This window comes from Neovison vison, chromosome 1 (genome assembly GCF_020171115.1).
Source record: "Neovison vison isolate M4711 chromosome 1, ASM_NN_V1, whole genome shotgun sequence".
Taxonomy (NCBI): Eukaryota; Metazoa; Chordata; class Mammalia; order Carnivora; family Mustelidae; genus Neogale; species Neogale vison.
The window spans coordinates 255505492-255527892 of NC_058091.1; the positions used below are offsets into that span (position 1 = coordinate 255505492).

General features: G+C 43.2%; 1 protein-coding gene across 2 annotated transcripts in view; it reads left to right on the forward strand.

The window, feature by feature from the left end:
- LOC122892828 (serine/threonine-protein kinase 10) overlaps positions 1 to 18277 on the forward strand; it is a 120194-nt gene extending 101917 nt beyond the window's left edge. For both annotated transcript variants that reach the window (XM_044229482.1, XM_044229483.1), the window contains 4 exons: positions 499 to 687; positions 1185 to 1310; positions 3934 to 4047; positions 15811 to 18277. In XM_044229482.1, coding sequence (XP_044085417.1) covers positions 499 to 687; positions 1185 to 1310; positions 3934 to 4047; positions 15811 to 15951 — 570 coding nt within the window. In that variant the 3' untranslated portion in view covers positions 15952 to 18277. The remainder of the gene's footprint in view (positions 1 to 498; positions 688 to 1184; positions 1311 to 3933; positions 4048 to 15810) is intronic.
- Positions 18278 to 22401: the final 4124 nt, after the last annotated feature.

The window sequence follows — 22401 nt, forward strand, 5'->3', positions numbered from 1 at the left end:
GCAATGATGGAGGTCAGCACAGGACTATGGCAGCTCTAATAAGGGTGCCCAACCTGGCTAGGAAGTCAGGGGAAGCTCCTTGGAGGAGGTGACAGCCATGCCAAAAAATGCCAGGAAAAACTCAAATTTAATAGTGCTTTTAATTGACACCTGCCATCAAGAATGATGAACCATCCCTGTCTGTATATTTTGCTCTGTGGTATTAGCTTTAATGGCATGTGACCACAGATCATATGAGAAGGCATTTAGAAGGTAAAAATCCCAAACATTTACAAAAAGCAACATTTTCTGTTCTCACTTAAGAAATTTAACAGTAGAAGTAAAACGATACCAGCCTTGCTCTGCTGGGTACTTGGGACCACATGGATCCTGGATTCTGGAGTAGCGCATGGCAGCCTTGGGCCTCTCCTTGCACACACTGCCCCCCTCCTCGCCCCCTGCCCCAGGGCCCAAAGCACATGTGACCATGAACTTGGCCCTGGCCGGCTGTCCCCTCAGGAGCGGGAGCAGATGCAGCGCTACAATCAGCGCATGGTGGAGCAGCTGAAGGTGCGGCAGCAGCAGGAGAAAGCGCGGCTGCCCAAGATTCAGAGGAGCGAGGGCAAGACGCGCATGGCCATGTACAAGAAGAGCCTCCACATCAACGGCGCGGGCAGCGCCTCGGAGCAGCGCGAGAAGATCAAGCAGGTGGGGCTCCGCGGGTGTGCTGGAGCTGGGGGCCTGCACCTTATGCGGCTGGGAGGGATGGAAGAGAGAGCTGCAGAGTGGGGGCGTGGAGGAGGCGTGCCAGTCACCCCCTCATCAGCTGCTCTGCTGGACTGTTCCCTCTGAGATGCTGGTGCTTCGATCCCGCAGCTTCCTCCACTGGTAAACCCCTTCCTCTAGCATCTACCGAGACCCCACTTGTGCATCATCCATGTGACTTGGGGACATGGGGTCGGTGGCCCTGGGCTCCTCTGATTCCTGTGTAGTGGCCATGTCACAACAATACCGTGTCGTGTCCCTACCAGCCTGGGTCTCCGCTCAGGAGGAGGATAGAGCCTGAACGGTGTAGGGCACTTGGGTTATGCACAAAGCAGTCCCTCTGACAGGGTGTTCTAGAACAAATGGTGGAGGTACCCCCCAACCCCCAGTGGCCCGGCCAGGCCTGTGGCCCTCTGAGGCACTCACTCTCTCTGTGGCAGTTCTCCCAGCAAGAGGAGAAAAGGCAGAAGTCAGAGCGGCTACAGCAGCAGCAAAAACATGAAAACCAGATGCGGGACATGATGGCACAGTGTGAGAGCAACATGAGCGAGCTGCAGCAGCTGCAGGTACTGCCCTCCCTGCCCCCTCTTCTTGGACTGCCTCAGTTTCCCTCAAAGAAGTCCTCTCTCAGGGACCAAAAACTACAAACAGGGAAGGAGTCTCCTGAGAGAAGCCGGGGCTAAAACAATTTCCATCCTGCTGTGTAATGTTGGCCAAATCCCATCACCTCCCAGGCTCGAGTTCCTGCCTCCACAGAGTGGGTATGGGCTGGGGGAGAGAATTCCTATTTTGTAGGATGGGGGTGAGGCTATGTAAATGAGATGACTGAACTGAAAGTGCTTTGCCTGGGGCCTGGCGGTTGCATGCTGCTGGGTGTCCCGATTATCCTAAGCCAAAACCAGGCATTACAAAGAAAACAGCAAACCACTCTCTCTCATAAACACAGATGCACAAATCCTCAACAAAATATTAGCAAATTGACTGCGACAAATCTAAAAAGAATGTAAGTGGGCTTTATCCCAGGCTGGTTCAACGTTCAAAAATCAACGTAATCCATAACATCAACAGGCTAAAGGAAAGTCACATGATCATATAGAAAAAGCATCTGACAAAACCCAACACTCATTCATGGTAACACTCTTAGTAAACTAGGAATAAAGGGAGAACTTCCTCAACTTGATAAAGAACACACACAAAAACCTACAGCTCAGATCATCCTTAATGGCAAGAGGCTCAGGGAACGGGATCCTGGTGTTGCCAACCTCCTGGTGACCCCTTTCCCCAGGGAGATCCTGAACATTTCAAGATTCCGGACTCCTGAGCTTGCCCCCTGCCTGAGGGGCACCACCCCAGGAGCTGGTACCGGGAGCCCCCTTGTGGTAGAGCCAGGCATTGCCATACGTGAGGAATAGGCAGGTTCAAACCTCTGATTTCAGGAAATTGCTCAGGCTGTTAGACCCATCTGGCAATTTCTGGAGAGGCAGAGAGGCGTGGAGAAAACATGACAGGCATTGAAGACTGTCAGGTAGGGACCCTGCCACGTATTGCTCTGTGAAATTTAGCCAAACCCCTCACCTTCTGTATCTGTTTTCCCCATCCCTGCCTCATGGAGTTACTGGGAGGATTAACTGAGAGAACCCATACAGAATCCCAGGGGCCAGCTCCTGGCAGGTCAAAGGTACTCTGTACTTCTAGGATTATTGTTTCTAACTAAACATTTCTTAAACCCTCAGAAGCCAGAGAATGAAACCCAAAACGAAAAATCCCCAATGGGTTTCACTCTTCCAACTCAATAGGGTTGGTGTATCTGGATGAAAGTGCTTTCCCCTTGCTTTAGATTCTCTGTGAGGAATCAACAGGGACTTGTATCTTTTGCTTGTGAGAAATTCTAAGTAACTTTTGTGAAGCAGATAACTTACCTAAGAGAACAGTAAAGTTGGGAATGCGTCAGTCAGGTCCATTCCCTCATCCTTACCACAAAATTTCTTCTGAGGAAATGACATAAGATATAGAAAATTACATATATAGTTATCTTAGCTCTGGCTGCCATAACAAAATACCAGTCTGGGTGGCTTAAACAAGTTTATTTTCTCACAGCCTGGAAGGCTAAAATCAGCTTCCAGGTGTGGTTGGGTTCAGCCTCTCTTCCTGGCTTGCAAATGGCCTGCTTCTTGCTGTGTCCTTACAGGGCACAGAGAAGGAGAAAGCCACCTCTCTAGTCTCTTCTAAGACACTAATCCCATCATGACGGCCCACCCTTAGGATCTCAGCTAAACTTAATTTTTCCCTAAAGGGCCACCTCCAAATAGCATCACAGTGGGGATTTGGGCTTCAACATATGAATTTTGGGGAGACACAATTCAGTCCAAAGCACACAATACAGTGCTATTTAAAAGAGTGAAAATTAAGGGGCGCCTGGGTGGCTCAGTGGGTTAAAGCCTCTGCCTTCGCCTCAGGTCATGATCCCAGGGTTCTGTGGGATGGAGCCCCACATCGGGTTCTCTGCTCAGCAGGGAGCCTGCTCCACATCACCCCCCCACCTGCCTCTCTGCCTACTTGTGATCTCTATCAAATGAATAAATAAAACCTTAAAAAATAAATAAATAAAAGAGTGAAGATTAAGAGCAACCTAAGTGACCAGATGTAGGGGAGTGTTTAAATTTGATGAATCCACACTGGGATACTGTGTAGGCATTGAAAATGATTAAGAAAAATGTTAATTCTTTGTAGAAATATTTACATTGTAACATTAAGGGTTGGGGGAAGCAGGTGTCAGAAGTGTATAATAAGGGTGAGCTGAGTAACATCTAAATTTTTGCAGTGGGTGCCTCTAGTGGTGGGATTTGGGGACTTATTTTTATTTATTGTTAATAGTTTTATAAAAATGACATAAATGTTCATGTTGAAGAATTCAAACAGTGCAAAAAAGCACCAATAAGAAAGATGCAAATTACTGTAGCTCCCACCACATAATAAGAACTATTAACATGAATATTCTGAAATATTCCTCCAGGCGTTTCTTGGTATCTGTGTATAATAGGTATAGAGTTTCTATAAAATTATAATCAAGGAGAAGAAGTAAGAAATGAATAATGCTGATGTCAACATGTCTATAGCATGAAGTCTGTTTTAGCCCTCTGCACCTCTGCCTTCTGAGTTTTTACCTGTTCTGCCTGGAATTTGTTCCAGAATGAAAAGTGTCACCTCCTGGTAGAACATGAAACTCAGAAGCTGAAGGCCCTAGATGAGAGCCATAACCAGAACCTGAAGGAATGGCGGGACAAGCTTCGGCCACGCAAAAAGGTAACCATGTCTGGGCTTGTGGGCTCGGTGGTAGGCTCTCCTCCATGCTGAGGCACAGGTGTCTGCCTACAGTGTGAATACAGATATAAATAAGATATAGATTTATAGATTTACTTGAAGAAATTGGCTCCTAGGTTTGTGGATGGCTGGTAAGTCTGAAACCTGCAGGGCAGGTTGGAGATTCAGGGAAGAGTTGATGTTGCAGTTCCGAGTCCTTGGACAGTCTGCAGGCAGAATTCCTTTTTCCTTAGGGGGACCTCAGTTGTAAGGCCTTTGACTGTTTGGATGAGGCCCACCCACATTCGGGAGGGTAATCTGCTTTACTCAGAGTCTACAGAGTTAAATATTAATCACATCTAAAAGTTCCTTAACAATGACATCTCCCTGGGGGTTTGACCAAACAACTGGGTGCCATGCCATACAAGGCTGACACATAAAATTAACCATCACAGGGCCTCGGTGTGGTCAGTTATAAAGTGGATGTGGATATTGTACAGTGTGATGAAGTCCACAGCCAGCCCCTAGTACAGGCCAAGGACATAGTTCCTTCCTTCCACTCCCAACCTCTCTGAGGAGAGAGCTGCCCTAACTGCCCTTGGTCAGGTTTCCAGAGGCCCTGAGGTTTGTTCTGCCATCACACATCTGCTCTGCTTGTTCTAACTGTGGTCTGGACAAGAGGCAGCTGCCCACCTCAGCTGCCTGATGGCCCTGGAAATCCTTGAAGTGAGGCTCCCCTACCTGTGCTAATGGAGCTTTCTGTCTGGAAGCTGGCCACAGTCCCAGACCTTCCTCTTAGCAGGCCCATGTTCATCATTTTCTGTAGTCACGGCCTGTTGGGACTTTTGATACTTGACAACTCAAATCAATAATGCTTCTGCTAACATACATTGACTCTGGTATCAGGAAATAAATGTTCATTTTGGTTCTCTTACCTGGGTGTTCTATACCCTTGGCACGTCCTGGGAGAGAGTTTGAAAATGAACGATCACGTTGCCTCTGACAACTGCCACATATTTCCAAGGCACCTGGGTTTAGGGGAGGCACCACAGTGTATGTCTGGACAGCCATACTGGATTTTGCTTGTGGGCCTGCTATTATGCAGAATTCTTTTTTAATTTTATTTTTTAAGATTTTATTTGAGAGAGAGAGAGGTGGGGGAGACCCCAAGCAGGGGGGAGGGGCAGAGGGAGAGGGAAGAGCGAGCTTCCTGCTTAGCAGAGAGCCCGATGCAGGACTTGATCCTGGGACTCTGGGATCATGACCCCAGCTGAAGGCAGATGCTTAACGAACTGAGACACCCAGGCATCCTATTTTATAGAATTCTCTGTAGAACTGTCTGTCATTAGCTACCTGGGTTACTGTTGGAACACGGAACCAGAGTGATATGATTTTTTTATACTCTTGCATTATAATTTATAGTCTTGAGCTGTACAGGGGCAGGGGAGATGACTGTACACTATACAATAATTTTAGAGAAATTCAGACTTACTTCTTTCAAATAAGTACAGAATATCTGGTAGCATAAATAATTTAAGTGTTGCTTGGGTGACAGTTAACACAGAATATGGCCTCAGACAAGTCTTCCCTTCCCAATCTTGCTTTTTAGGGTATAAAATGTACATAACATTGCTTCCCTTAAAGCGAGTGTTAGTAAACTATTGTCCATGGGCCAAATCTGGCCTACCATCTGTATTTGTAAATAAAGTTTTATTGGAACACAGCCAAGCTCATTATTTTCCATATTGTCTCTGGCTGATTTTGTACTACAACGGCAGCTGAGTATTTGTGACAGAGACCTCACAGCCTGTAAAGTGTAAAATATTTATAATCTGGCCCTTTACAGCAAAAGGATTACAGATTCCTGCCTCAGGTTATTTAGATGAATGTATGGGGTAGGCAGAGGAGAGCAGTGATTCAGAGCACAGGCTTTGGAGTAAGACAGGCATGAAGTAAAGTCGTGGCTCCCCTATTACTCTCTGTGAAACCCTGAGCAAGTTATTAAACCTCTCTGCTCAGAAAGTGGTAGCTTTGATAACTAAACTGTTATACCTATAGCACAGATCACAAACTGAAACTGGCTTACAGGTATTAGGTTTGGCCAATATATAGAAATTTAAAAATTTTTTGAAACTTGCCAACATTGGGGCGCCTGGGTAGCTCAGTTGCTTGAGTGTCTGCCTTCAGCTTGGTTCATGATCCCAGGGTCCTGGGATCGACCCTGACATTGGGTTCCCTGCTCAGCAGGAGCCTACTTGTCCATCTTCCTCTACCTGCTGCTCTCTCTTGTGCTGGTGTGGTCTCTCTCAAATAAATAAAATAAAATAAAGAAAAAAAAGGAAAGTTGCCAACCTTTAAATTAAGTACAGGCAAACCTGTTTCATTGTACTTCACAAACAATTGTGTCCCCCCTACAAAACTAATGGTTTGTGGCAACCCCATGGTGAGTATATCCACCAGTGTCATTTTTCCAATAGCATTTGCTTACTTCATGTCTCTGTGTCACATTTTCATAATTCTTGCAACATTTTGAACTTTTCATTATTATTATGGTGATCAGTGATCTTATTATCATACTTGTTTTGGGGTGCCATGAAAGTTGACCACAAAAGATGGTGAACTTCAAAACAAGTCTCAATAAATTTAAGAAGACTGAAATCATATCATTATCTTTTCCAACCACAAGAGTATGAGACTGGAAATTAATCACAAGAAAAAAAAAATTGAAAAAACAGGAAGTTGTGAAAACTGGACACCATATTACTGAATAAGTAATAGGTGAACGAAGAAATGAAAGAGGAAAAAATGGACACAAATGAAAATGAAAACACACTGGCTCAAAATCTTTGGAGTTCTAAGAGGAAAATTTATAGTGATACTGGCTAATCTCAATAAACAAAAAAAAATCTCACATAAACAATCTAAAAGAGCTAGAAAAAGAACAAAGCCTAAGGTTAAGAGAAGATAGGAAATAATAATCATAAGAGCTTTAAATGAAATTGAGAATAACAGATCGACAGGAAAAAAAAAATCAATGAAAACTAAGAGCCACTTCTTTGAAGAGTTAAACAGAATGGATAAACTTTTAGCCAGTCTCAGCAAGAAAAAAAGAGAAAGGACCCAAATAAATAAAATCAGAAATCAAAGAGAACATCCAGCACCCCAGAAATAGAAAGGATTACATGAGAATAGTACAAAACATTATATGCCAACTAGAAGAAGTGGATAAATTCCTAGAAATAATCTTCTAAAACTGAATCAGGAATAATTAGAAAACCTGAACAGACCAATTACTGGGAATGAAATTGAATTGGTATGCAAAAAGCTACCAACAACAACAACAACAAAAACCCAGGGCCAGAGGGATTCACAGTGAATTCTACCACACATTTAAAGAAGACATTATTTTCCTCAATCTATTCCAAAAAATGGAAGAGCAAAGAAAGCTTCCAAGTATACCCTAGGAGGCCAGAATTAATCCTGATAGTAAAGCAAAGACAATCCAAAAAAAGAAAACCACAGGCCATATTCCTGATGAATAACAGATGACAAAATTCTGAACAAAGTATTAGCAAACCACACTCAACAATACATTAAAAAGATCAGTCAACATGATACGTATCAACAAATTGAAGGATAAAAGTCATATGATGATCTCAGCAGATGCAGAAAAAGCTTTGACAAAATCCAGCATCTGTTTGTGATAAAAACTCTCAACAGAGTGGGTTTAGAGGGAACATACCTCAACATAATAAAGGTCCTATATGAAAAAGCCACCGCTTAACATCATCCTCAGTGGTAAAAAACTGAGAATTTTCCCCCCTAAGATCAGGAATAAGACAAGGAGAATGTACCCACTTTCACAACTTTTATTCAGCATAGTAGTGAGAATCGTAGCCACAGCAATGGACTTAAAAGGCATCCAAATTAGTAAGGAAGTATTTAATCTTTTTTTTTTTTTAACTGTTACTATTTGCAAAAAACACAATACTATCCATAGAAAACCCTAAAGACTCCACCAAAAAAACTATATTAGGAGTACTAAATCAATTCAGTAAAGCTGCAGGACACAAAATTAATACTCAGAAATCAGTTGTACTTTTATATACTAATAACACAGTAGCAGAAAGATAAATTAAGAAAGCAATTCCAGGGCACCTGGGTGGCTCAGTGGGTTAAAGTCTCTGCCTTCAGCTCAGGTCATGGTCCCAGAGTCCTGGGATCAAGTCCTGCATGGGGCTCTCTGCTCAGCAGGGAGCCTGCTTCCCCCTCTCTCTCTGCCTGCCTCTCTACCTACATGTGATCTCTATCAAATAAATAAATAAAATCTTAAAAAAAAAAAGAAAGCAATTCCATTTATAACTGAACCACAATGAATAAAATACCTAGGGATGAACCAAACTATGAGACATTAATGAAAGAAATTGAAGATAACAAAAACAAATGGAAAGATATTCCATGCACATGGATTGGAAGAATTAACACTGTTAAAATGTCCATATTGCTCAAAGCAATCTACAGATTCAGTGCAGTCCTATCAAAATACCAACAGTATTCTTCACAGAACTAGAATAATACTAAAATTTGTATGGAACCACAAAAGACCGCAAATAGCCAAAGACATCTTGAAAAACAACAAAACTGGAGGTATCAGAATGTCACATTTCAACATACACTACAAAGCTGGAATAACCAAAACAGTATGGTACTGACATAAAAACACACACACAGATTACTGGAACATAATAAAGCCCAGAAGTAACCCCACACTTACATGGTCATTAATCTATGACAAAGGAGGCAAGAATATACAATGGGGAAAAGACACTCTCTTCAATAAATGGTACTGGGAAAACTGGACAGCCATACAAAAGAATGAAAATGAACCACTTTCTTACATAAAAATAAACTCAAAGTGGATTAAAGTCCTAAATGTGAGACCTTGAAATCATAAAAATCCTAGAAGCTAGAAAGGCAATAATTTCTCTAACACAGGCTGTAGCAGTATTATTTTTTTTTTCCTTAGGTATCTCTCCTAAGGCAAGGGAAACAAAAGCAAAAATAAACTATCGGAAATACCCCAAACTGAAAAGCTTTTTTGCATAGCAAAGAAAAACATCAACAAAATGAAAAAGCAACCTACTGAATGGGAAAATATATTTGCGAATGATATGTCTGATAAGGGGTTAATATCAAAATACATAAAGAGCTTAAACAACTAAACACCAAAAACCCCAAATAGTAAATGGGCAGAGGACATGAATAGACATTTTTCCAAAGATAGACATTTCACCAACAGATACATGAAAAGATGTTCAACGTCACTAATCATCAGGGAAATGCTAATCAAAACCATAAGCAGGTATCACCTTGCACCTGTCAGAATGGCTCATATTAAAGAGACAAGAAATAACAAGTGTTGCCATGGTTGCAGAGAAAAAGGAGATTTTGTGCACTGTTGGTGGAAATGTAAATTGGTGCAGCCATTGTGGGAAATAGCATGGAAATTCCTCAAAAAATTAGAAATGCCACATGATATAATAATTCCACTACTGGGTATTTAGAAAACAAAAAAGTAATTTGAAAAGATATATGCACCTCTATTTATTGCAGCATTATTTACAACAGGATGGGAAAGTAACCCAAGTGTTCATCAATAGATGAATGCATAAAGAAAATGTGATGTACACACACACTGGAATATTACTTAGCTGTGGAAAATGAGATCTTTGCCATTTCAGACGTGAAGGTCTTATGCTAAGTGAAATAAGTCAGACACAGACAAATACGGTTACATTTCACACACACACACACACACACACACACGTGTGTGTGTGTGTATATATATATATATATATATATATATATATATATATATATATATAAAATTACATGTGAATTGAAACAAAACAGAGTAGACAGAAAACAGAAACAAACCTGTAAGTATAGGGAACAAACTGATAGTTGCCACAGAGGAGAGGGGTGAGGGGAAGGACAAAAATGGGTAGAGTGGGAGATACAAGCTTCCAGTTGTAGAATGAGTAGGTCAGAGGGATAAAAGTTAAAGCACTGAGAACATAGTCAGAGTATGAGAGTAGCATTATATGATGACAGATGGTAGCTACACTTGTGCTGAGCATAGCATAATGTATAGACTTGCCAAATCACTGTTGTACACTTGAAACTAATGTAACATTGTGTGTCAACTATTCAATAAAATAAATCATAAAATACACTTAAAAAAAAAAAAAAGACGGCCAACTATTGCATATCTTAAGACTGCTCCACTGACTTCCCATTCCCTTGGCTCTCTCCCTTTCTCCTCAGGCCTCATTCCATGAGACACAGTAATACTAAAATTATACCAATTAATGACTCTACATAGAGTGGACTTTCAGTGTTCAAGTGAAAGGAAGAGTTGCATGGCTCTCATTTTAAATCAAAAGCTAGACATGATTAAGCGTAACGAGGAAGGCAGTGTTTAAATTTGAGGCCAAAATCTGGCCTCTTGCATCAAACAGTTATAGTCAAGTTGTGAATGCAAAGGAAAAGTTTTGAAGGAAATTAAAAGTGCTACTCTAGTGAATACATGAATGATAAGAAAGCTAAACAGCCTTATTGCTGAAATGGAGAAAATTTTTATGGATTAAACCAGCCACAAATTCCCTTTAGCCAAGGCCTAATCCAGTGCAGGGGCCTAACTAACTGTATTCAATTCTGTGAAGACTGAGAGGTGAAGAAGCTGCAGAAGAAAAGTCTGAATTTAGCAGAGGTTGGTTCATGAGGCTTAATGGAGGGAGCTGTCTCCAGAACAGAAAAGTGCAAGGGGAAGCAGCACATGCCGATGTAGAAGCTACAGCCAGTTCTCCAGAAGATGTCGCTGAGATAATTCATCATGAGTGGCTACACTGAGTAACAGATTTTCAACACAAATGAAACAGTCTTCTATTAGAAGAAGAGTTTATAGCCAGAGAGGAGAAGTCACTGCCTGCCTTCAGAGCTTCAGGCTGACTCTCGTTAGGGGCTACTGCAGCTGGTGACTTCAAGTTGAAGCTAGTGTTCATTTACCATTCCAAAGATCCTAGGGCCCTTAAGAATTACGCTAAGCTGGGGCGCCTGGGTGGCTCAGTGTGTTAAGCCGCTGCCTTTGGCTCAGGTCATGATCTCAGGGTTCTGGGATCGAGTCCCGCATCAGGCTCTCTGCTCAGCAGGGAGCCTGCTTCCTTTCCTCTCTCTCTGCCTGCCTCTCTGCCTACTTGTGATCTCTCTCTGTCAAATAAATAAATAAAATCTTAAAAAAAAATACGCTAATCTATTCTGTGTTCCTGAAATGGAACAGCAAAGCCTTGATGACAGCACATCTGTTCACAACATGGTTTACTATTTTAAGCTCACTGTTGAGACCTGCTGCTCATTGGCCATGCACCTGGTCACCTGATGGAGATGTAAACATGGTTTTTTTGTTTGTTTGTTTTTGTTTTAGAGAGCGAGAGCGCGCACACGAGTATATGTGAGCAGGGGTGGGGGGCGCAAAGGGAGAGAGAGAGAGAATCTTAAGCAGGCTTCATGCCCAGCACCGAGCTCAACATGGGGCTCAATCTCATGACCCTGAGATCATGACCTGAGCTGAAACCAAGAGTCCAGACACTTAACTGACTGAGCCACCCAGGCGTCCCTAATGATGTTGTTGTTATTATTTTTTAAAGATTAATGTTTTCAGGGCGCCTGGGTGGCTCAGTGGGTTGGGCCGCTGCCTTCGGCTCGGGTCATGATCTTGGGGTCCTGGGATCGAGTCCCGCATCGGGCTCTCTGCTCGGCAGGGAGCCTGCTTCCTCCTCTCTCTCTCTGCCTGCCTCTCTGCCTACTTGTGATCCCTCTCTCTGTCAAATAAATAAATAAAATCTTAAAAAAAAATGATAAAAGATTAATGTTTTCATGCTTGCTAACATAAAATCCATTCTGCAGCCAAGAGTAAATTTGACTTTCAAGTGTCCTTACTTAAGAAATACATTTCGTGAGGTCATAGCTGCCGTAGACAGTAATTCCTCTGATGGATCTAGGCAAGTAAGTCAAAAACCTTCTGGAAAGGATTCACCATTCTTGATGCCATTAGGTACACTGATGATTCATTAGAATAGGTGAAAACATGAAGATGAACAGGAGTTCAGAAAGAAGCTGATTCCAACCCTCATGGATGACTTTGAGGGGTCCAGGACTTCAGTGGAGGAAGTAATTGCAGATGTGGAAACAGCACAAAAGTGAGAAGTGGAGCCCGAAGCTGTGGCTGAATTGCTGCACTCTAGTGACAAAACGTAATGGATGAGAAGTTACTTCTTATGGATGAACAAAGAAAGTGGTTTCCCAAGATAGACTCTACTCCTGGTGAAGACTTAAAATGACAGGAAAGAATTTAGAAATACCACATGGTTAGTTGATACGGCAGAGGCAGGGTTTGAGAGAACAAACTCCAATCTTGAAAGAAATTCTGTTGTGGGTAAAATGCTGTCAAACGGCATCACATGCTACGGAGAAATTGTTTGGGAAGGGAAGAGTCAGTCACTGTGGCAGACTTCACTGTTGGCCTTATTTTAAGAAACTGTCTTGTATGTGAGCTATACTTCAATAATAAAAATAAAAAAAAATAACTACACTTACCATGGTGAGCATAGCATGATGTACAGAATTGTCAAATCACCATGTCGTACACCTGGAAGGAATATATACATCGTATGTCAATTATACTTCAGTAATAAAGATTGCCGCAGCCACCCCAACCTTCAGCAGCCATCTTGTTCAGTCAGGAGCCATTACTAGCAAAACATTACAGATTGCTAAAAACTCAGATGACAGCATTTTTTAGCAATAAAGTACATTTTTTAGCAATAAAGCACATTTTAATTATGGTATATACATTGTTTTTTTAGACCACGCTGTAGCACACTTAAGACCATAATATGCCATTGACATAACTTGTTTTGGTAAAGATGATTTTTATATGCACTAGGAAATAAAAAAAAATCATTCGATTTACTTTTGTGATATTTGCTTTATTGTGGTAGTCTGGAACCAAACCCACAATAGCTGCAAGGAATGTCTGTGTAGGGAAAGTTTACATAAAAATCTGAGTTTTCAGTTTTTTTGAAAAAACAACTCTAGCAATACTGGGTTTGTCATGCCACATGACAGCCATCAGCTGGAGCTAAGAAGAAACGGCCCTCTTCAGACGAGTGTGTACTCGTCACCTCACCACAGTCCCCACCACATGTGGATGCCTCACATCCAGCTCTCTTCACTCATTCAGTTCACTTGGCTGCCTCCCACAGGCACTGGATTTTATAACTTGTTATAAAAGCTTAAACAGTACTACTTTTATCTTGCTTATCTATAATGTTTGCTTATCACAAACACTTTAATATGAATACATCCAGCAAAGGAGAACTTGAGCTAAGATTCTATGTGAATTACCAGAAGTTTCAAATCAGTCAAGTCTGAGATGCAGCGTGACTTTAAATACCTTTGCCAGCCTTCACATGGACATCCTGTAACAGACTGGAAAGATTGGTATTGTGATCCAGGGTCCATCTTTGCCTAGAAGTACAGAGAACTCATGGGGTGCCTGGGTGGCTCAGTGGGTTAAAGCCTCTGACTTCAGCTCAGGTCATGGTCTCAGGGTCCTGGGATGGAGCCCCGCATCGGACTCTCTGCTCAGTAGGGAGCCTGTTCCCGCCCCCCCCCACTTGCCTTTCTGCCTGCTTGTGATCTCTCTGTCAAAAAAAAAAAAAAAAAAAGTACAGGGCACTCACTAGAATTTAGTACTATTGAAGGAATAAGAGCATAAGGGGGGATCTGGTAATTATTTGTTGAGAATATTTCAGGGCATCCAAAGAATAGTCTTAAAAAGAGACATATAATAATAGGGGTGCCTGGGTGACTTAGTTGGTTATGTGTCTGACTCTTGATTTCAGCTCTGGTCATAGGGTCCTGGGATCGAGCCCTAGGTCGGGTTCCCTTGCTGCTTGTCTCCCTTTCCCTCCTCCCCTGCTCATTCTGTCTCCTTCTCTCAAATTTAATAAATCTTAAAAAAGACACAAAATAGAAGGCTGGTCAAACCCTATGAACATGGTTACTTCTATGGTGAAAATAAGGAAACTGAGCTGATGGCAAGATGCTTAATAATGAAGCCACATTTACTTAGCATCGGGTGTGTGCCCGGCTTTGCAGATGGTAGACCACAGTGTTTCAGAGCGTTAACTCTGAAGTTAGAGGTAGGTTCCCGTCTTGGCTATGCTCCCTAGCTAGCTGGGTAACCTTGGGAAAGTGATCTAAGCTCCCTGAGCTTCAGTTTCTCCATCTATAAGATGGAAATAATAGTATCTGTCTCATAGGCTGAAGACTGAATAAGATGTGATGCACTTAGCATAGCAGCTGACATGTAAGAACTACTCTATGATTCATCAGTTTTTAGTTTAATTCTCACAACAGCCCTGCTAGTTAGGTAGTGATATTGCCATTTTACACAGGAAGAAAGGTGACGTGTGAAGGCCACACAGCTGGTAATAAGAAAGCTGAATTCTTGTATGACTTTAACTCATGTTCTTTCCAGTACACTTTGCTTCCCTTTTTAATTGAATGCCTTTTATTGGAGACCCCTCAAGACATTTTTTGGTAGGATCCAATTTATCTAGATACACTTGGAAGTGTCCCAGGGACGCTCCTGTAGTAATAATGGTCAGCTAGACACTCTGCTTGGAGTTACCTAATGTGTTTTAGCAACACACAGAACCTCTCTCCTGCCATAACTACCACAAGTTTTCAGAATCAGAATCTCAGGGTGTGTGTGTGTGAAGGCTTGTGTATTTATTTTAAAGAAGATTTGATGGAGAAAGAGAGTACAAGCAGAGATAGTGGATGAGGGAGAAATAGGCTCTCTGCTCACGTGGGACCCGATCCCAGGACGCTGGAATCATGACCTGAGCCGAAGACAGACACTTAACTGACTGAGCCACTCAGGTGCCCAAGGCACATGTATTTTATTTTTATTCATTTTTAATTTTTAAAAAGATTTTATTTATTTATTTGACAGAGATCACAAGTAGGCAGAGAAGCAGGCAGAGAGAGAGAGGAGGAAGCAGGCTCCCTGCTGAGCAGAGAGCCCGATGCGGGGCTCGATCCCAGGACCCTGGGATCATGACCTGAGCTGAAAGAAGAGGCTTTAACCCACTGAGCCACCCAGGCACCGCTAGGCACATGTATTTTATTTATTTATTTTTTTTTTTAGGCACATGTATTTTAAAAATAACTCCCTGGATGATCTCTGTGGGGCAGTGCTCTCATTAGGAACACTATGTACTTGAGCATCTCTGTCCCCACCAACCCCCATCCCTACCTCCCTACTGTCTGCTGTTAAAAAATCTGTCCATTTTCTACCTTGGGTCTTTCTCCATTCATTTGGCTGCTTTCCTGCCAGAAGATTGGCATCTGCCCCCTTCCCCCACCACATTTGTGAGAGGGCATTTCACAAACTACAGCCACTGGCCCACAGCAAACTCCTGTATGGTTCTGGCAGAACGAAGCAAGAGGTGGTAGCTATCTGCTGGGTGACCAGCTCTGGGAGAGGAAAGAGGGAAGACTGAGTTACCATGCACTAAAGGCCTGGGATGGGATGGGGGATTTCCAGATAAGGCCACTTTGGTGGGGGTCCTGTATTTAGGAGACCTGTGTCCTGTGGGATATGACTGAGCTCTGTCTTCCCTCTCTTTGTCCTAGGCACTGGAAGAAGATCTGAACCAGAAGAAGCGAGAACAGGAGATGTTCTTCAAAATGAATGAGGAGACAGAATGCCTGAACCCTACCACCCCAAATAAGGCCACCAAGTTCTTCCCCTACAGCTCTGTGGATACTTCTTAACAGCCAGTTGGGGTGGTGGATGGCAGGCTGGTGGGCCTCCAAGGCCCACCCATTCTCTGTGAACAAGTAACTCAGGACCCCCCTTCCCTCTTGCTTCCATGCCAACTTGAATACAGCCCCTTGCCCTGTGCTACCCCAGCTGTGCCCAACAGACCCATCCCCGTGCTCCTTAATTCTCGCTCACTTATGGAGGGCGAGGTTTTATTATGTGTTGTATGATCTTAATGTATATTCTTTTTGAGCCCTACATCCCTTCAAGCTTTCAGTGAGTGGGGTCAGAGTCCAGGAGAAATGGTGTTCTGCAGCCTTGAGGCCCTGCTGTTTGCCAGAACACCGGTTTTGCTCTCTGTGGACACAAAGTGCTGTCACTGATTATGATGAGTTTGTTCATATTGTGATTTTTGCTGGCTTTGCAGCCATTTCTTGTAGTATCAGACAAGAACCATGGCTCTAAGCAGCCCTTTCGGTTCCTAGTGAAGCCCACCCTGCAGCCAGCTGCCTCAGGGGGTGCCCTCATTCTTCCAGTAACCCCCGATTTGCTTTTCTCTTGGGATAAGGCCATAGCTACAGCAGTGGGATGGAGGAGAGCCTGAACGGTTCATTCTGCTGGTCTTGGGTATTTCGTGCCATCTTGTGCCCCCGACCCTATGTGCACACATACACACATGTGGCCCCCTGGCATTACCTAGGCTTGCCTCTCTGCCCTAGGCCTCTTGTGCCAGGTGGGCTGAAACACATTCACTGCCTGAGCCTGTGCCCCTGAGCATGTGTAGGTGGAGCCACTGGTATGAAGTGTGCTGGGTGCTGGCATAAATGGTACAGGCTGAACTGCCAGTCTGTGATTCCCTCTGGCCTCCGCACAGGCTCCTGTATTCAGGGATAAATTCTACACCACAAAAGACTATGTCTAGACTGTTCCTATCTCACACCTGCCCATCCAGTCTACAGGTGATATGGGGAGGCTGCTTCCCTTTGCCTCTCCCAGGAGGAGTCTGGCCTTACACTTGAGACACAGGCTGGTGGTCACCGGGATTTCGGTTGAGGAAGAAAAAGCCTCAAGGAGAAGTGTAATGCTTTCTGTCTCTAGCAGCACAGTGGATGCAGAGCTTCCGTACCTCAGATTTGAATCCTGGGCCTTTGGGTTACTCAGCTGGCTTCCTACAGATTGAGTCCCAAAGGCTGGAGGATGTAGATAACCCTAATGCTCAAATAGGCATTCAGTTTCTCTACAAAGAAAACTTCATTCATTTTGATTTCTAACTTAAATATAAATGAATGGCTTCTATACCTGCTTTAAATAAAACTGAAGGCGGTTTTGAGGAATCATGTGGATGCTATATTAAGTCTGGGTACTTTTTTGCTGGTGATGGAGTGGCTAACATCGAGGGAGGACTTTTTCTTTCACTCCTAAATGTCTAAGGCTTGATGCTTGGTTCTAAAGCAATTCTCTCGAAGTGTTCTTGGCACCGGTTAGAATTGGATCTTGGGGAGGGAGGGTAGCCATTCAACAAGAAGGGACTCGGGGTTCCTAAGGCTTATGTACACAGTGGAGAGGCTCTGGGGGCTGTGGGAAGGTGGGGTCCTCTTAAATTAATGGACATTCAGCTTGCCTGCTTCAGTATTTGACCCAGATGGGATAGTTTTCTGGTCTCACACATATGAGATAAGGGAAACCATTGTCCCCTTTTATTCCTTTTGGTGCACAGGTGCTGGGAAAATATGAACTAGCAGCAGTGTAATTACAGAACACTGACCAAGTTCCACCACACAAGGTCAGCACTGGCAAATGGTCAGGCAGGGCTGACTTTGGCTTTGTTTACAGTGTTGCCTTTTGCAGGCTGGGGTGTGAGAATGAGTATTTAGGTGAAATGCCAGTTTCATAGTTCAGATGGAAGTCGTTGATCATGCCCTTATCTGGCTTATCATTCACATGACTCCTTGAATCTTGTTCAGGGAGTTGCTGCTTCCCTGTTCAGTGCTGCCCATGGCCTGATAGCTCCCCTGTCCTTTCTGGACGGGGGCTGGTTAGGTTCTCCAGCCTCATGACGGAGCCAGCGTGCATGCCCATCAGTGAAAATGCCCACACAGTATTTCTCATGCCCTGTGCTAATGTTTCCTCTGTAAGGGACAGATGGAAGTGTTTCTTGTTTTCAGTCCATTTTTGGCAGAGTAAATATAACTAACTTATATTTTCCCTTTATAAAGGATAGAAGTTATTTTTATGTCATTTCAAAACTTTATACAAAACTTTTGTAAAATGTTCTCTGCAAAGTTTAACTGCAAGAATGTAAATATGCTTCTAATAAAATAACAAGATGAGAGACTATTTACATTTGTGGTTGTTCTCTTAGAGTGGGGTGGAAACAGCAAGGCAGACTTAGCCACATTTGCTAGGTGAGAAGGGTTTTACTATCTTCTGTGAGTCACACAGCCAGTCAGACTTTGGGGTGGGTTTCTGTTTTGTAAGAAGTTATGCGTGTGTGTGTGCACGCGCACACGCGTATGTCGTGTGCATGTGGGCGTTCTACAGATTTTAACATTAACACTTTCATGTAACATCAAACATTTGACCCTGAGGATTTTTCACGTTAACTTATTAAATCCTTTTAACAGCTTCTGAGGAAAAACTTGTCATTCCTATTTTCTAGGTGAGGAAATGGACACGGAGCAAGGGAAGGCTGGGCCAAACTTCACAATACTGTAAATGATGCCTATGAAATTCAAACTTAGACCTAGAGGTGCTATTTCCACCATACCTCCTCTCCTACTCTCAGCTGCCCGTTACACTGAGTAAGAGGCACTGTATTTAAAAAGCAATTTTCTGCCATGCCTCTGAAACCCCACTGAGGGAGACCTCCTATCATCAAACAGGAATCAGAGGGTAGAATTGAGTGTCTTTGTACTTAGGTGGGACAAGATTTGTTTTTCAGTTTGACTGATCTCCAACTGAAACTCCGTACTTCCCATCTGTATGGATGTAGGCAACCAACTCTAGTAGTATAAGCAGTCCCTGTGACAGTGTCAGCAAGAGAAATCAGGGTTTTCATCTCACCAGACAGCTGGGGAGACATCTCAAAATTTTGTTTATCACTTTGGAATAATAGTAGTTATTAAACCAATCACTAGATCCTGTTGTTTAAGACTGAGGTGTGTGTATCACATATATACATACATATCACATCTATAAGCAATATATATATGTTTTCTAACACTTTGATACCTGTATTTCATTATGATTGCTTTCACTTGTAAACTATGTGCTTTATATTGTACATCATAAAATATTCTAAGGAGGGTTTTACATTCTTTATGGAATACCTTAAAATTAAGAACCCCTACTCTGCAGCCCTGAGCTGTCACTGTACTAGAAACCTAATGACCAACAGGTGGTGGTCAACTGTCAGGGTATCCCATAGGTCTGTGAACTCGGTGTGTTGGGAGGCAGGGGTGCAATGCCATGCCTCCATTAAGGGACAGAAAAGTGGCTGGGGTTCCCAGGAAAAAGGAGAGATAGGCGAAGAAGATAATGCCTCAAGGGGTACCTGGAACTTGAGAAATGAGATCATTTCACCTGAACTGGTATCTCTTATGCACTAAGAGCTAGAGATGCTGAAATGCATGAAACACTGACATTTCCTTCAAAATACTTGCCTGGCTGAGGAAATAGACCTCAGAGAATCAGGCAAGAGCTCCTAGAGGCAGTGACGCTGAGTCTAGGAGGACAAAATACTATGTGCCAAAACACATTTAGGGACTGCCATATGAATGGTTTATAGCCATGAGACTGGAGAGAGTAGGGCCAGACGTGCATGCCTGGGCTCAGACCTACCCTTTCCAACCCAAGCACAGTAATAAGTCTGGGAAAGAGTTTACTCAGGGGAAGGACAGTTGAAATCATGACAGTGATTCAACAGAGCAGCTGGGGACAGAGATAATGTTGACATTGAAGGCAATAATGGCCCATACACCTTGGAGGCTTTAGAAAGGAATGGACAGACTGCAGGCTCCATAAGGGCAGGGAATAAGACTTTAGCTGATCCCTAAACACCCAGGACCCAGCATGTTGCAACACTGAAATACTCAGTCTGGAGTCCTTGTGCCATCAAGGGTCTGAAAGGGGAGCAGTGGCAGTCTGGAGGCTGCAGACTAGATGTATATTAACCCACTGTGGTATCAGAGGTGTTGACTAGGTCAGATTAACCATGTGTTGATAAAAACAAAACAGAACTTCCACTTCCAGTGACGGCAGATGAGGTAATTCAGAACAGTCCTCTAAAACCGAGGACAAACTGGAAAGGAAACTGGACAAAAATATTAAAGATGTCTACTTGAAGGCACAAGAGATCTATGAGAGAGTGAAGACTTAACAAAGTCAGGACTGAAGCAATTACACAAGGCCAAAGAGATGATTCTGGTATTTTACCCTGAGAGCATTTGCTGATCCTAGAAAGCATACAGATGTGGAGCTGACCAAAATCCCAGGATCTCTGCAAGGGGAGCTTGCACATGCAGTCAGTGGACTGGTCATGTCTGGTGTCCCAGTTTTGGGGGCTGCTTCCCACAGGATGCCTCTTGATTGCCTGAATCTGGGGGCTGAGGGAGGATTGTGTTCCAGCATCCCTCAGAACTATAACAATCAGTTCTTGGCAGGCTACCACCCCCAGAACACTACTGCACAGACAGCAGACTGAAACACCCCTTAGTCTTTCTGTGAAAGAGGTATATATGTTTGTCCAGGAGCTTTGGCCTGAGACACACATCTAGAAGCCTATGGAGGTGCTCTCAAAGAGTGTAGGTTGGGGACACCACCTTTATGCTCCTCCTCTGCCTTGCTCCAGTTCTCCAGTATCTCCCAGAAAGGAAAATATGTACTTGTCTGAAGCCCTGATTTTTGCTAATGCCATCTATGGAACACCTCCAGGTCACTTGATCTGGTGGCCAGCAGGGTTCATACTTGTGGCCTCACAGTATTATATGTATTTTCATACTCAAAAGCTGCTACCTGAAGGTCTGGCTTCCAATCAATCTGAATCTAGGTGCTGAGATCCCCTACTTTAGGGCAGACAGAACTTGGCACACCCCCAACAATGGGAGATTTATTTTAAAAATAAGATAGGTGGCTTAGAAAATCATAAAAGTTCAACAGACTACCAAGGGCTAGACAAGGCTGAGCAATAATATTCATCTCTTAAACAAGGCAACTCCTTTAAGACTGGAAGAGATGGCTGTTTCGCTTTAATACATAGAAACTAACATAGAGTCTATCAAAATCAGGAAACAGAGGAATATGTTCTAAACAAAAGAATAAAATAAAACAGAAAAAAAAACCTTAATGAAATGTGTAAGTAATTTACCTGATGAAGAGTCCAAAGTAATGGAAATAAAGATGCTCACTCAATGTGGGAGAAGAATGATGTTCACCCAACTTGGGAGAAGAATGGATAAACACAGTGAGAACTTTAACAAAAGGGAAGAAAATACAAGAAAGTACCAAATAAGAAGTCACAGAGCTTAAGAATACAATAATTAAACTCAAAAATACACTACAGGGGCTCAACAGCAGACTAGATGGAGCATAAAAAAGATCAATGAACTCAAACACAGAGCAGTGGAACTCTCCAGTCAGAACAGCAAAAAGGAAAAAAGGATTTTAAGGAGTGAAGATAGCTTAAGGGCTTTATAGGACAATATCATATGGACTAAGAATTGTATTATAGAGTTCCCAAAAAGAGAAGAGAAAAAGAGGCAGGGATTTTTCTTGAAGAAATAAAGGCTGAAAACTTCCCTAATATTGGGAAAGAAATGGACATCTAGATCCAGGAAGCCCACAGAGTTCCAAAGAAGATAAACTCAAGAGGGAGGAGCAAGATGGCAGAGGAGACCTGAATATCATCAGGTCCCAGGAGTTCAGCTAGGTAGTTATCAAACCATTGTGAACACTTACAAACTCAACAGGATATCAAAGAGAACAGGATATCAAAGCAGCAATTCTAGGAACAGAAAAACGACTGCTTTCTGGAAGGTAGGATGTGCGGAGAAGTGAATCCCAGGCGCTATACGGGAAGACAGATCGCAAGGGGAAGGGCTGGCTACCGGCAAGTGATAGAGCAGGGGAGCACAAAATTGCAACTTTTAGAAGTCTGCTCCACTGAGGGACATTGCACCAGAGGCTAAGCCTGGGGTGGAGCCCTTGCAGGGACAGTGTGGTCTCAGGACCCGCGGGGTCACAAAAAGACCAGGGGTGTCTGAGTGCGGCAGAGCTCCCAGGTATCGGAGCAGTTATGCCAGCTGCAGAGGAGGACCCGAGGCATGGGTGCTCAATTCGAGATTACCTCAAACTGTGATCCGAGGCACAGTCGGACCACTGCTCTTCAAGCAGGGGCCCCACAAGTGGCAGATCTGGAGAGACCCCCTCTTTCTTCCTCTGGGAGGAGCAGCATGGGAGCGTGC